This window comes from Trichechus manatus, unplaced genomic scaffold, assembly GCF_000243295.1.
Source record: "Trichechus manatus latirostris isolate Lorelei unplaced genomic scaffold, TriManLat1.0 scaffold00001, whole genome shotgun sequence".
In the NCBI taxonomy this organism is placed as follows: Eukaryota; Metazoa; Chordata; class Mammalia; order Sirenia; family Trichechidae; genus Trichechus; species Trichechus manatus.
Genome location: NW_004443937.1, coordinates 20656611 through 20672126, shown reverse-complemented (window position 1 = coordinate 20672126; position 15516 = coordinate 20656611). Strand labels below are relative to the sequence as shown.

General features: G+C 41.4%; 1 protein-coding gene across 1 annotated transcript in view; it reads left to right on the top strand.

The window, feature by feature from the left end:
* ULK4 (unc-51 like kinase 4) overlaps positions 1 to 15516 on the top strand; it is a 601253-nt gene that overhangs the window by 412316 nt on the left and 173421 nt on the right. Inside the window, exon 34 of the mRNA XM_023727809.1 lies at positions 4939 to 5037. Within this exon, the coding sequence (XP_023583577.1) occupies positions 4939 to 5037 (99 nt within the window). The remainder of the gene's footprint in view (positions 1 to 4938; positions 5038 to 15516) is intronic.

Below are 15516 nucleotides of genomic sequence, written 5' to 3'. Positions count from 1 at the left end.
ACGCCGCCTTATCTGTGATAAAACTTTTTAACTCCTTGGCATTCTTGACAGTCCCCTGCCAGTGAGCCCTGCCACCCAGCTGTGCAAACCAGAACCTGAGAGTCATTCTTAAAAGTTCCCTCTGTTTTAGTTGCCACATCTAATCTCTCACCAAGTAATGTTGGTTTTACCTTAAAGATCTAACAAATCCAACCACTTCACTCAAGTCCTACTGCTACCACCCTCGCCCAGGCTACCATCCTCTTGCCCAGACTGTAACAATGGGTGGTCAAGAACCCTGGATGGCTGGGAAGGGGCTAGGTTACCACACCAGTGACCAGTGAGTTCTGGAAAGAGGTCAGTGGGACCAGAGGCAAAGGTGGAAGGTCTGGATGGAGAGGGCAGTAGTGATGTCATGGCAGCAGTGGGGATTTCTTGGCTGTGGATTGGGGCCCCTGCAAAATGCACACAGAGGGCCACAGAGGCAGGGTCCCGAGGCTGATGCTGGGGAATTCGAGAGAGACTGAGAAGAAGGGCAGGGCTGAGTCTCTGAATTTGTCGTTCAGCTTCTGTATTTACTCCTGCATCTATGGAGGGAACCCTTTGGTCCATACAGCTTCTGCGTGGGCCCATGTTTTTCTGAGGAGAGGTGCATTGCTAATGCATTCCTGGCGTTCACCTCCCTGTTGGGCAGTGTGGCAGCATTCCTTTTCTGGAACCCTTGGTAACTTTACAGGGAGGTGTGGTGCCTGAATGCCAGTATGTGGGTCAGACTCTGGATGTTTCTAGGTGACACTAACAAGTGGCTGTGTAGGTCCTGGACACTCTGGAGGACCACTGGATATCCAGGTGGGAAAAGTCCACAGTGTGTGCTTGTTTTTTTAAAAATTAATTTTTTACTGTACTTTAGAGGAAAGTTTACAGAACAAATAGTTTCTCATTAAACAGTTAGTACACATATTGTTTTATGACAATGATTAACAACCCCACGACATGTCAACACTGCCCCTTCTCAACCTTGGGTTCCCTATCACCAGCTTTCCTGTCTCCTCCTGCTTTCTAGTCCTTTTCCCCGACTGTTGCGCCCCATTAGTCTCATTTTGTTTTATGGGGCTGTCTAATCTTTGCCTGAATGGTGAACCTCAGGAGTGACTTTATTACTGAGCTAAAAGGGTGTCTGGGGGCCATACTTTGGGGTTTCTCCAGTCTCCATCAGGCCAGTAAGTCTGATCTTTTTTGGTGAGTTAGAATTTCGTTCTACATTTTTCTCCAGCTCTGTCCAGGGCCCTCTGTTGTGATCCCGGTCAGAGCAGTCAGTGGTAGTAGCCGGGCACCATCTAGTTGTACTGGACTTGGTCTGGAGGAGGCCCTGGTAGTAGTGTTCCGTTAGTCCTTTGGACTTATCTTTCCCTTGTATCTTGTTTTCTTCGTTCTCCCTTGCTGCCGAAGGGGTGAGACCATTGGAGTATCTTAGATGGCTGCTCATTGGCTTTTAAGACCCCAGGTGCTACTCACCAAGGTGGAATGTAGAACATTTTCCATATGAACTGTGTTATGCCAATTGAGCTAGATGTTCCCCAAGACCATGGTCCCCACAGCCCTCTGCCCAGCAATTCAGTCCCTCAGGGAATTTGGATGTGTCTATGGAGCTTCCATAACCTTTCCTTGTATGAGTTGTGCTGGCTTCCCCAGTATTATGTACTGTCTCACCCTTCACCCAAGATACCACTTATCTATTGCCTATTTAGTATTTCCCCCCCCACCCCTCCCATCCCTGGTAACCAATAAAGGTGGTTACATTTTGTGTGTGAACTTTTTCATGGGTTTCTACAATAGAGGTCTCATACAATATTTGTGCTTTTGTGATTGACTTATTTCACTCAGTATAACGTCCTCCAGTTTCATCCATGTTATGAGATGGTTCACAGATTCATTGTTCTTTCTGGTTGCGTAGTACTCCATTGTGTGTGTGTACCATAGTTTGTTTATCCATTCATCTGTTGATGGGCATCTAGGTTGTTTCCATCGTTTTGCTATTGTGAACAATGCTGCCATGAACATAGGTGTGCATATGTCTATTCGAGTGACAACTCTTATTTCTCTAGGATATATTCCTAGGAATGGGATTGCTGGATCGAATGGTATGTCTATTTCTAGCTTTCTGAGGAAGCGCCATATCATTTATCAAAATGATTGTATCATTTTGCATTCCCACCTGCAGTGCATAAGAGTTCCCATCTCCCTGCAGCCCCTCCAACATTTGTTATTTCCAGTGTTTTTGGTTCATACCAGTAATGTTGGGGTGAGATGGTATCTCATTGTGGTTTTAATTTGCATTTCTCTAATTGCTAGTGATCGCGAGCATTTCCTCGTGTCTGTTGGCCATTTGAATGTCTTCTTTGGTGAAGTGTCTGTTCATTTCCTTTGCCCATTTTTTAATAGGATTATTTGTCATTTTGTTGTAGAGGTGTTGGATTTTCTTGTAGATTTTAGAGATTATACTTTGACTTGTAATGTCCAAAATTTTTTTCCCAATCTGTAGGTTCTCTTTTTACTCTTTTGGTGAAGTCTTTTGAAGAACATAGGTGTTTGATTTTTAGAAGATCCCAGTTATCTAGCTTATCATCTGGAGTTTGTGTGTTGTTGTTTATGGTTTGTATCCTGTTAATGTCGTGTATTAGTACCTTTAGCGTTGATCCTATTTTTTCTTCTATGAACTTTATGTTTTTTGGCTTTATATTTAGGTTTTTGGTCCATTTTGAATTCGTTTTTGTATATAATGTGAGGTATGGGTCCTATTTCATTTTTTTGCAGATGGACATCCAGTTTTGCCAGTACCATTTGTTAAAAAGACTGTCTTTTCCCCATTTGATGGACTTTGGGCCCTTGTCGAAGATCAGGTGACCATAGGTGGATGGATTTACATCTGGGTTCTCAATTCTGTTCCATTGGTCAATGTATCTGTCGTTGTACCAGTACCAGGCTGTTTTGACTGCCATAGCTATATAGTAGGTTCTGAGGTCAGGTAGTGTGAGTCCTCCTACTTTATTCTTCTTCTTTAATAATGCTTTACTCATTCGGGGCTTCTTCCCTCTCCATATAAAGTTAATGATTTGTTTTTCCATCTCTTTAAAGAATGTTGTTGGTATTTGGATCGGGATTGCATTGTATTTGTAAATTGCTTTGGGTAGAATTGTCATTTTTACGATTTTGAGTCTGCCTATCCGTGAGCTTGGGATGTTTTCTTTGGGTTTCTTGTGGTAGTGTTTTGTAGTTTTCTTTGTATAGGTCTTTTACATCCCTGGTTAGGTTTATTCCTAAGTATTTTATTTTTTTAGAGGGTGCGCTTGTTCTTGTGGCCCCAACTGCTTGCTTATGTGTGCTTGGAAAGGAAGTCGGTGGGACCATTCTCCTCACTGCTGCTTTGGTCCTGATTTGCAAGACTGCCATATCTCTCCCAAGAGGCAATCAGTCTACTCTGCAGGATGATGTTAATGTGAGAAGGCCAGTAGTCCATTTTAGATCATGCTTCAGAAGACAAGGGATCAACAGCTGAGATTCTGAAAGGTTCAAAGTGCTAGGATAGAGCTGCACATTTGTTTTCTGGGAGAAAACTCTGCCTTTCTGATCATATCAGTTGGGGAAAGCTGCAGGCTAGTGATTGCCATTGTTCCCGTCGGCTGTAGGGAGGTGCCTGTTGTTAAAAGACTGGTGTCTGATTTTCAGTCAAGTCCTTCCAAAACAAAGAAAGCAGGCAATTGAAATTCTGTGTAGAGGTCTGAAGTGCAGAAGGAAAATTAGCATTCATGAGAAGTGCCCTGGAGTCCAGATTCACGACTCAGGGTGGAGCAGCCTGCAACCTGCTCTAACAGCTCTGGCAAAGGCCATTACCTAAAAGTGGTTTTGTTTCTTTTGAGTGAAAGTAAAAATGGAGAGGAAGGATGTGAATGAAATGTGTGTATGTACTATAGAAAACATAATATGTACTCAGTACCTCTTTAAAATATAAAGTTACTCTATGATAGAAATCTCCTCTGGAATTAGGCAGTTCTATAAAACTCCGAGGAGCCCTGGTGGCATAGTCGTTAAAGAGCTGAGCAGCTAACCAAAGATCAGCAGTTCGAATCCATCAGCTGCTTTTTGGAAACTCTATGGGGCAGTTCTATTCTGCCATGTAGGGTCGCTGGGAGTCAGAATTGACTCTGTGGCAATGAGTTTGTTTTTGTGTGTGTTTTTTTTTTTTAATTAAACTCCTGGGAGAAGACACACTTAAAATATAAGCCACCTACTCATTTTTATTACCATTGCAGTGTGGGCACACAGTTCCTAAGGTATGTGGACCTGAAGTCTTCCATGCAATGATACACTGGACATATGTTCTAGATTTGATTTGAGCACGTGTATGCGTGTTTCAGCAGAATTTCCAGACTAAGACTAGGAAGAAAGGCCCAACAATCTACGTCTGAAAATCAGTCAGTGAAAACACTATGGATCCCAGCAGTCCTATCTGCAACTGATCATGGGGATGGCACAGGATCAGACAGCATTTAGTTCTGTTGTGCATGGGGTTGCCATGAATTGGGGGCCCACTCAATGGTGGTTAACAACACGCATATAGAGAAGACAAGCATATCAGAACACATTTGCTATGTATCATATGATGTGCATTAAAATGTCCAGAGGAAATCAGCATGTGTGATTTGGAGTTTGATAGCTGAGTTTAGCTCCTGGCTTTGTCACCAGTTATCTGTAGAAGCTAGTGACAGTGGCAGTGTGTGTACTCTGTCTTCTCATAACAAAACATAACCTCTTCTTGAGCCTCCATCTGTCGTACACTCGGAAACTGAGGTGGATTGCTTCTTCAGCTCCCTTCATCTGCTAGACTGAGTGAAGCTGTCTTTTACCCCCAAGTTGACTAATCAGTACGAGTCCCTGACCCCTTCTCTTTGTCCTGTTCAGGCACAGAAGTCTGGCTCGGGAGGGGACACTCAGGCTGCTGAAGACCTGCTGCTGCTCAGCAAACCTCTGACAGACCTCATCAGCCTGCTCATTCCGCTGGTAAGAACTTAACTGTGTGTCTTTCTGAACATTGCTGAATTGAAGTCATCTTGTTTGAATTTCATAATCTCTTGAGTTCTTATGATAAATTTCAATTCCATTCATAACTAGAACCAAAGGAAATTTGAGAAGATGATTTGGCCTGGAAATACTAAGTTTCTACTTTATTTTAAAACCAAGTGCCTTATCATTTCTATAAATAGACCTTTAAGTAAGGCAGAACCTCAAATTCAATTACCTTCTTAATGAATGCGAGGTGAAAAATTCAACAAATGAATTCCAAGAAAGAAGAAAAAAATTATTTTGGGAATCAGTTCCCTTAAAAAAGATATTTAAGAGTTATACTTGGCATGCAAGACTCCCCAGAAATGCAGAAGCACAGACACAGACTTTGAATGTATCCCTCTCAATCTCCTCAGTAATGAAATGAAAATAAATAAGAACAGGTAAGACTACACAAGACCACCAGATATATGAAGAGAGTCAAACAAAAACTTGGAGTTTAGACCAACTAATCAGGTCAAGTGGATAAACGTAATGATGTAGAGCAGGGGTTGGCAAACCATGGCCTGTGGGCTGCATCTAGCTCACGCCTATTTTTGTAAATAAAGTTTCATTGGAATACCACCACACAGACAGTTTGTTTACATATTGTTTATGGCTGGTTTCACGTTACAAAGGCAGAATTAAGTAGTTGCAACAGAAACCTTATAGCCTAAAAGCCTAAAATACTTCCTTTTTGAACCTTTTACGGAGAAAGTTTCTTGACCCCTTGTATAGAGGATCTGAATAATAAAGTTGATCTATAGCCATCTCTCTATTGTAGAAATAGAGACTGCACCTTCTTTTCCATTTTCCAGGAAACAGCTTTTGAAAAGTGACCATACATTATTTTATAAAGAATAGCAATAAATTCTAATAAGTAGGAATTGCATAGGCCACATTCTTTAACTACAATACGGTAAAACTAGAAGGAAAAGTAAAAACAATCATAAATACACTGTCTTAGTTACTTAATGCTAGTAACACAAATACCACAGTTGAGTGATTTTAAAGAACAGAAATTAATTTTCTCACAGTTCTGGGAGCTAAAAGCCCAGATCAAGCTCTCATCCTGTTCATTCCTTTTTGTTGGTAGCTCCAGGCATTCCTTGGTTCCTTGGCTTGCAGACAGTCCTCACATGGCGTCTCTCTTCCTCCTGTGTGTGTCTGTGTCTAATCTGTTCTTTTTGTAACTCAGAAGTTATTAGGTATAGGATCTACCCTACACTGGTGTGACATCATTAATATAACAAAAGAAAAACTGTATTTCCAAACAGGATCAAATTCTTAGGTACAAGGATTTCAACACATATTTTGGGGGAGCAAAATTCATTCCATAGCCTTCACTGTTAGCAAATGCTGTTCATGAGTACAATTATGAGTGTAATCACATTGGAATTATATCCGTCTGGGTCCAATCAGAAGACAGAAACCACACAGTGATTTAAATGGTAGACGTTTAATATAAAGAATTATTATAATAGAAGAGTAACTGTAAGATTTAAAAATAACTCTTTAGGGTGCCTTAATGGTAAGGGAGAGTACTCAAGGAAGGACAGACTTGAAAGAGACCTTGTTGGAGAAGGCATGATTGCAGCCACATGAATGGTAGAGAACTTTGGGTTTCCCAGGCCAGAGATGGTCCACAGTCACTGGGCAAGCAGGAAGCAACTTTAATACTTCACAAGTGCTGTGAGGAGCCTTGGTGGTGCAGTGGTTAAGCACTCAGCTGCTAACTGACAGATTGGCCATTCGAACCCACCAGCTGTTCCACGGGAGAAAGATGTGGCAGTCTGCTTCCATAAAGATTTACAGTCTTGGAAACCCTATGGGACAGTTCTACTCTGTCCTTCAGGGTTGCTATGAATCGGAAATCGGCTCCATGGCAGCGGGTCTGGGTCTGGTCTGGTGTTGACCCAGTTTTGAGATCATGTCTAAAAATTCTCAATCTCCTTCTCAGACAATTTCCTAAACCTTCACCACAGTGACTTTCCTTATCTGGCTCTAACACTCATGGGTTACAATACACAGAGGCCCCAGATGCCTCATACACAGGGATGGCCCCCTTTTTCTTTGGGTCCGTGGAGTTATTCAAAATACCCAATCCCCAGGAAGCCTGAAAAATCTATCTAACCCCTTCTACTTGCTATACACAAGCCACCTTTTATAATTCCAGCTCAGTGTTACCCACCCCCAGATGCAAGCCCCCGTGTGGCCCTGCCTGACAGCCTTTTCTTGTTTGGAGCTCTAAGTAGCAAAGAGTCTTGCCTGTCGTCTGTCCCAGTGTCTTTGTGTTGTGTTCCACCACCCAAAGATCTGTAATCCTACTTAATATCTAATTATGGAACAGCAACCCTCCAGGGCATAGGTGAGTTGTAGCCAATGTGCAGATGTGCAGATATTCGGAGAGAGTCAGGGTGCCTGAGTGGCCAGTGCCTGTGTTATGAAGGACTACAGGAAACAAAGCCTCTCTGGGAGGCAAGCAAGCAGGGAGAGTTGGGGTGCTGGTGCTGACAGGAAACTTGGGGTGCCCCATATCCATGCTGGGATGATAATGGGAAGGTCGTCTCAGCCTGGGCCAGGTCTGAGAGGTTGCCAAGGGACCACACATTCTGGGTGGTCCCCACTGACGCTGTCATGTCCACACTTCTGAGCAACGGTGCATCTGCGGGAACCAGCAAAAGAGCCCCTTCCTCCCAAGTGTCCCTCCAGTGCTGTCTACTGAGAAAGCTTCCCATCATGCTTACTGTAAAGGAGAGATGCTTATAAAGGAAGGCTGTCCATTATTGTAGACCATGTATTGAAGGGTGAATTCGGAGTTGAGTGGCAGTAAATTGATAACTGGCACAGTGATCAAAAGGAGTTCATCCCAGGAAAGTGAAGATGACCCAGTGTTAGAGAATCTACATGCTCCAAAATCACATGGCTTGTAAGTGGTAGAGTCTGTATTCAACATATGGCTGGCTGACTCCCTCTAGTAATGGATGAGGTTCTAGGTATTGTCAGCTCTTTTTTTTTTTTTTTTAATTTATATATATATATATATTTAAATTTTTACCATCCTTAAAGATGTGTAGTGATGTCTCATTGTTGTTTCAATTTACATTTCCCTAATAACTAGTAATATTAAGCATCTTTACATGTGCTTATTTGCCTGTAGTATAAAGTTTTTTGAAAATGAATTTCTTTATAATACAAACACATTAAAAGTAAATCAAGTTACATTAAAAAAGAATTGTTTTAAATGTATAATTTCAGTGTCTTCAGAACCATGTGGTTCCCAATGGTTTTATATCAAATTATTCTTCCTTGGAAGAGTTTTAATTAACTTTATGTTTTTGCAGATAAGCTTTATAAATTTTCTAGATAAGGTCATTTAGTTGTCACTTCTCAAGTGGGTTTTTTTTTTTTTGATACCCATGTTTCATGGAATCATAAATTAGAGGTGACATGGAAGATGAAACATAAGAAGTAAAGTAGATATAAGTAAAACAACAACAGTAGAAATAGTAGTGAAAAGCAGTATGCATAGAGGGTAAGGCCATGGGCTCCACCTTGCTCTGCCAGTTACCAGCCATGCAACCTTGAGCAGGTTACTTAATTTATCCATGTCCTCATCCTTAAAATGGGGCTAATTATAGTAACTCATAAGGTTATTGTAGGGATTAAATGAATAGCATCTGGCACGTAGTACCAAGTCTGTTGTCATTGAGTCAGTGCCAACTCATGAAGACCACATGTGTTACAGAGTAGAAATGCTCTATAATGTTTACTTGGCTGTAATCCCTACAGAAGCAGAGTGCCACAGGGCTTTGAACCGGTAAGTTCCTGTTCGAATCCCTGCTGAGAATTTTCATTTCCACCCCAGATATACTGAATCTACATTTTAACAAGATGCCCAGGTCATTCTTAAGTATAACTTACTGGGAAATTGTTAGAAATGCAAATTATCAGCAGGGAACTTATTAGAAATGCAAATTATCGGTAGCAGTTCGAACTTCAATGAACTGGTTCAAAGTCCTGGATCTCCCGGCCTTTCTGAGAGCCACTGGGTGGGTTTGAACCAGCAACCTTTAGGTTAATAGTCGAGCACAAACCATTTGTGCCACCCAAGAAGCCCTGGCACATAGTAAGTGCTCAATAAATGCAGCATATAAAAATTAATATAAATATAAACCACTGTTACCTGTGTTGACGATGAGCTAGATTTTACTTTTGATTTTTAGTCCTTCCTTCCCTGTGACATAGGGCCCATCCTTATGTTACACATAAGGACCCTGAAGCTTATAGAGGTTAAAAATACAGAGTATCAGAGCCAAGAGTCTGACTTCAGAGTATATGTTTTCCCCACCACGATTCCATTTGGCCTCTCTGGATTAACTTCATACACATTAAATTCTTTAACTGCATTACATGTTTTGAAATACTCTCTTCCTGTAAGAGAATATGTTTGGTTAGAAAACCATTTTCAAGTTGTGGAGATTTGCATGAATGGAAGATGTTTCTTAGCTAAAAAGCAGAGTCACCACCAGACGCATTTTCCTTGGTTTAAGTCAACATTCTAAATGGAGGGTACTTTTGGCTGTTTGTCCCAAGGACAACGACAAACACATCAATGGAAAAAATTGCTTGTAGACTTCACACAGTGTTTCCTTTCAGGAAGGATAAAAGGGGTTCTTTTACTCTTCCACTTTATACCCAATTCCTTAACAGACTTAGTTAGGAGATACAAGGGACTACGATATGCCTCCAAAATCCTGGGAACAGCAGTGGCTTTGATGAACTCAGCTTTGCTTACACTGCTTGTAATAGCTGCCCTGATTATGCTGTTTAATTGCTGCATTTGAGTGATTAGTAGACTTAGGGGGAAGGGACTAGACAGGCCTGTCTCCAGCCCTCATAGAGGAACCGGCCTTTTACAGAATTGTTTGTTAACAGGCATCTGATGGAGGCAGTCTAACAATCCTAATAGGCCATTAATGAAAAACCCCCGGGGTGGAGCAGAGGCTGAACCCTGAAATACAGACTTGACCCTCTACTGTGGAGTGGCCTGGCTGTTGCGGGGGAGCTTTCTGGAGGGTTCTGAAGTGGATCAAGAGCAGAGCCCCAGGAGCTTGGAGCAGAAGCAGGTGGGTGGTTCTTTATTGGCAATGCAGGTTGGTTAAACAGGACGATGTGAGTCTATAAAGGTCAAAGTCAGAATGCCTGCCTTAGGAATTCTCATGATAGGGGAGAGAGAGAGGTCAGGTTAGAAACGGTCTTTGTTGCTTCTCTTTGAGGATTTTGTATTTAAATGTTCGTTTAGAAAGCTTGTGTTGTCTTTCCCTGTCATTCTTTTCCTGCTTTTTATAAGATGTAAACACTGCAGGACACAAGCTTGGGCTCTACATTGAGAGCTGGCAGGGGCAGCTCTCTTCTGTCTTTTTAATTCTTTTATATTAAGTTGAACCATATGAAACTGCCAATACTCAACTATTTTTGACCTACAAAAATGGCAATTTCAGTTGGCTCAACTTTGTAATAGAAATATTTGACAGTTCATCAGCCTATACAACAAATAGTTCCTAATATGCTTGTAGCCCTTTTCCATATACGGTGTTATCTTGTAAGACACCTAATTAATTGGAATATGCCGTGATTCTAGTAGGCCAGAGGTTGCCGGGTGGGTGGAGGAGCCCTGGACTTGGAGCCAAAAATCATAGATTTAATGTCTGGCTCTGCTGCCTGGCTGTGGGATCTTGGATGAGGCAGTCAACATCTCTGAGCCTCGAAAGACTAAATGAGATGATACATGGGAGGGTGCCTGGCACAGGGCTGGGTGCATGATGTAAATGAATCGCTTTCCTTTTTGATTCTGCAGTTCTTACTCACGTATCATTTCTCATCACGTACTGTCTTACTTTGATTTTTAGCCTTATCCTCTGCTTGTAATTCTTTATTGGACTAGTCACTCCTGCCCTCAGTGAGCACTCCTTTTCTTCTGTTTTCATATAGCTGCCTGCGATGCCACTCCTCCAAGCTCAGAATCCTTTGCAGCAGGTTCCTGGAGAATTCCTTATAGACATCTTTTAGTCTTGTTTATAGTTCCTCCCCAAAGGCCCCCTCTTATCTCCTGTACTTTTGCCAGATTGTCTTCTATGTTCTTACCTTGATTGTTTACATATATAAAATCACGGAGTCAGAGTCCCTGGAATAGGCCTTCCTGCTTTTCCCCTGGAATTCTGGAGCGGCCTCTTTCCCCCTTTGCTTCTGAGAGCCCTGGTCCTCATTGTGATGCTCCCCAAGTTTTCAGGTGGGTAATTACCCAAGTGAGAACATCATTCCCTAAGAGGTTTTTCCCAGCTCTGTGAGACACTGAACTCCTTTTACCAGTAACTTACTCGCACGAAGGTGCTAGTATATTAGCCAGATGTCTGCCTAACGTGTGTGAGCCATTTTGTGTATATACACATTTATCACTGGAGCTGTTAGGTTTAAAAATGGCCTGTGACAAGAACATTGCCGTATTTTTTCTTTGGGAAAGATTAACACACATTTATAGCTGTGTATAAAGTAAAGAAAAATAGTAATAAGGTTATTGAAGACCTAAACTAGAGCACATACAGACCAAAGATAAATTTTACAGTGGTTGTGAAAAAATCTAATAGGTTACAAAATGAGGTGCTGGGATTTCTTTCCTGTAGGGAAAAATAAATAGACTTTCTGTTTTCATCTCACTTGGATGATTGCGGAGGCATTTTGCCTAAAGGCTGGAGAATGAACATTTTAGATCTTGAGGTTCTTTCCAGGTATGGTTTTATGACAGTAAACATACTTAGACCTAAAAGAGAATAAGAAACCTGTCATCCCATAATTTATATATACAGTGTAAGAAAATCACAGTGAAGTACATGTATAAGACAGAAGTTCTTAGTCTGCACTGAATGTGAATCACTTTGAGGATTCTAGACCTTTTTTTCCAGAAAAGTGCCCGGCTCACATATATACAATGTTCTGCACAATTTCAGGGGAATCTTTGAACCTCAACTAGTAACCCATAGCTTAAGAAATGGCTAACATAGGATGTAGTAAGTTGACTGTGTCTCCTGAAGAAAAGATGAAGCAAGGTAATTGTTTGACCTAAATATTTTGTTTCTTAAGAAGAGAAGAATGAGAAACCAGGCTATATATCCTATGTGAGTTTTGTAACTAGATAATTAATTGGTCCAAAAAAATTATAGCATGGTTGTCCCTCGATTAAAATAGATACTTTCAAATTTAACAAGATATGCTTTAAATTTTTTTCTTCTTTGTATGTCAAAGGTGCCAGTATTTAGACTGGTTTGTATTGGTTTATCCATTTCATGTTACCATGTGTGCCTTCCTTGGCCATCGACAAAGTGTTCCTCTGCAGTCTGTTGAGGATACCTGTCCTCACCTAGCATCACAATGAGCTGTCACCTGAACGAGTTAATGCTTCTCCCAGTAACAACTTTTAGCCTGCGCCAACGTGGGACTTACCAATTCATGTTCCTGAGATTACTGTGTCAACTTTAGAAATAAATCATAGGCCACAAAGTATAGAGAAAATCAATTTCTGTTCTTCATTTTCTAATTTCTTCCTCTCAAGAAATTACTGAGCAAATTTTTCTCTTTAATTGGTGATGGACTTGGACTTGTCTGTCCTTTTCCTTGCCGGCTGCCTTCATGGTCAGTGGCATGAAATACAGGGTACGGTTTGTGGTGGTTATGGTTTATGGTGCTGGAACACAGAAGTGCTAAGTAGTTTGTTTGCAAGTCAAACTCAAGAGATTTGACATCTTAGTTCTATATTAAGCAGCTCCTCTAAGGAGTCACTTCCCCGTTTAATAGTGATACCTGTCTTTCCATTTAGCTACTGCCCATCTGCCTACCGGGCATTTCCACTAGATGCACCAGAAACACTTTGGATTCAGCAAGGTTAAAATCAAACTCATAATAATCTTCTCAGAACTGTTCCTGCTCTTGTGTTCTATTTGTTGGTTAATGAACCTAACCTCTACTCAGTTGCCCAAGCCAAGAACATGGGTATCATCCTTGCCTCTTCTTTTCCTTCACTATCCTGCCCCATCTAGTCAAGCCCTGGCAGTTCTATCACCTGAACAACACAAACTGTCATTTCCTCCCCATTCCCGCTGGCACTCTCATGATGAAGGCCACCACCATCATCTCACACTTGTAGAACCATAGTTAACTTCTACCTGGTTTCTCTCCCAGGTCTTGCCCCCTTCTAATCTCTTCCCCATAGTGGAGGCAGAGTGCTCTTTCTAAAATACAAAACTTATTTTGTCATTCACCTACTTAAAACGCTTCAGTGGGGAGAAACAGTTACAGATACTTTTTAGACCAATCAAACACCTTGTGGAATTGGTTTTCTGGGTTTGAAGCCGTAGGACCATAGTCTCATGGGACAAGTTGGTTAACTGGCATAAAGTTCATGAAGTTCGTATTTTACATCCTAGTTTGGTGACTAGTGTCTGGGATCTTAAAAGCTTGGGAGCAGCCATCTAAGGTAACAACTATTGGTCTCTACTCACCTGGAGCAAAAGAGAAAGAAGAAAACCAAAGATTCAAAGAAGAAACTACCCTACAGGACTAATAGTCTGGAGGAACCACAGCCTCATCTACCCTGAGACCAGAAGAACAAGAGGGTGCCTGCCCTGCTGTCACTACCAGCTAGTTTGGTCACAGCCACAATAGATGGATTCTGATAGAATGGGAGAAAAATGTAGAACAGAACCTCAGATTCTTACAAAATCCAGACTTGGTGGACCGATAGAGACCGGAGAATTCCCCAAGACCATTGCCCTGAGATATTCTTTAAACTCTGAACCAAAGCTAGACCCTGAGGTCACCTTGTAGCTTAAACAACAGATTGGCTTGCAAAAAAAAGAATATCATTCGTGAGTACTGTACTTCTTTTAAAAAAATCATCTATATAAGACCTTACGGTCAACAATTACTTTAAAACAAAGATGAGAAGGTAAGGAGGCAGGGAAACTAGATTAATGGAAACAGAACAACCAGAATGGAAGTAATGAGAATGTTCACGCATTGTGAAGAATGTAACCAATGTCATTGAACAATTTGTGTAGAAATTATTGAATAGAAACCTAAACTGCTATGTAAACCTTCACTGAAATTACAGTAAAATATTATTTAAAAAAAAAAAAAAAAAAACTTCAGTGGTTCCCTACAACTTTTGGATCAATTCCAACTTCTTCGTATGTTTTCAGAACCATGTATGGTCTGACCATTTCCCGTGTTCTCAGCCACATCTCTTGATTTTCCTTGTTGTACTGTGTTCTGCATCCAAACTCTTTCTCAGTTCTTTAAATTTCCCTTGCCTCTATCTGCATCCTGCTTTTCCCCATTTTAGTTGACTGACTCTTTCTCAAACTAGGTCTTGGTATAGAAGTCACTTCTCACTCCCACCCAGACTGGGTTAGGGTGTCCCCGCCCCTGGCTTCCATAGCATCATCAGCTTCCTCAGTCCTAACACTTATTATTACATGGCACTGAAATAGCTTGTTTGTGTCTCTGTCTTTCCTACTATACTGTAAGCCCTGGGAAAGGAGGAGCCACATCTATTTATTTTACTTTTGGGCCTTATACAAAGTAGGGATTTGATTAATATTTGTTACAGGAAAGGAAGGAAAGGGCTAACAAATGATGTGTATTTTCTGCCTTTCCTCACTGTAACTGAGGATAGGCCAAATTTGGTAAGACATAGATCCAAGTACAGATTTATCGAGGCACTTGGTCCCCACCCCTGCTGTCCTGCCTAGGCCAAGCTGGCCCTTCTAGGGGTGGTAGTGATGATGGCTCAGTGACTCGCTTGTTTTAAAATCACATCATCTGGACTTCTCTCTAGAGGTTGCCCTCTTCTTGGCAGGGTTTGCCCTGACCTTCATTGGCAACATGTACTGAAACAACCCACACCCATCCTTTGATTGACAAGAAAGGATCAAAAGGGCAGATAGCACTGCTTAGGGACTCCTGTGTTTCTGGAAAATTGTTCTGCTTATAGAAACTGCAGTGTATGGAAACCCAGCCCTAGGACCCCAGTAGCAGTGGTGAACATAAAAGCCTCTGGGCAGTCAAGATTGGTGCCACAGAATCTTCACCCTTTTTAACAGGACGTCCCCAGGGCTCTGACATTCAGTGTTTTAATTTAGATAGCTTTAGGAAAGGAAGGTCCCAGAACAGCAAGTCCGTTTTCTCCTGTTACTACTTACATCTTTGTCTTGAATTGGTTGTAATGTAGCAGTATGGGTTTTTTTTTTTTTTTTTTTTGGTTTTGTTTTATTGTACTTCAGGTGAAGGCTTACAGAACAAATAGTTTTTCATGAAACAGTAGTACACATTGTTTTATGACATAGGTTAACAACCCCACAACATGTCAACCCTCTCCCTTCT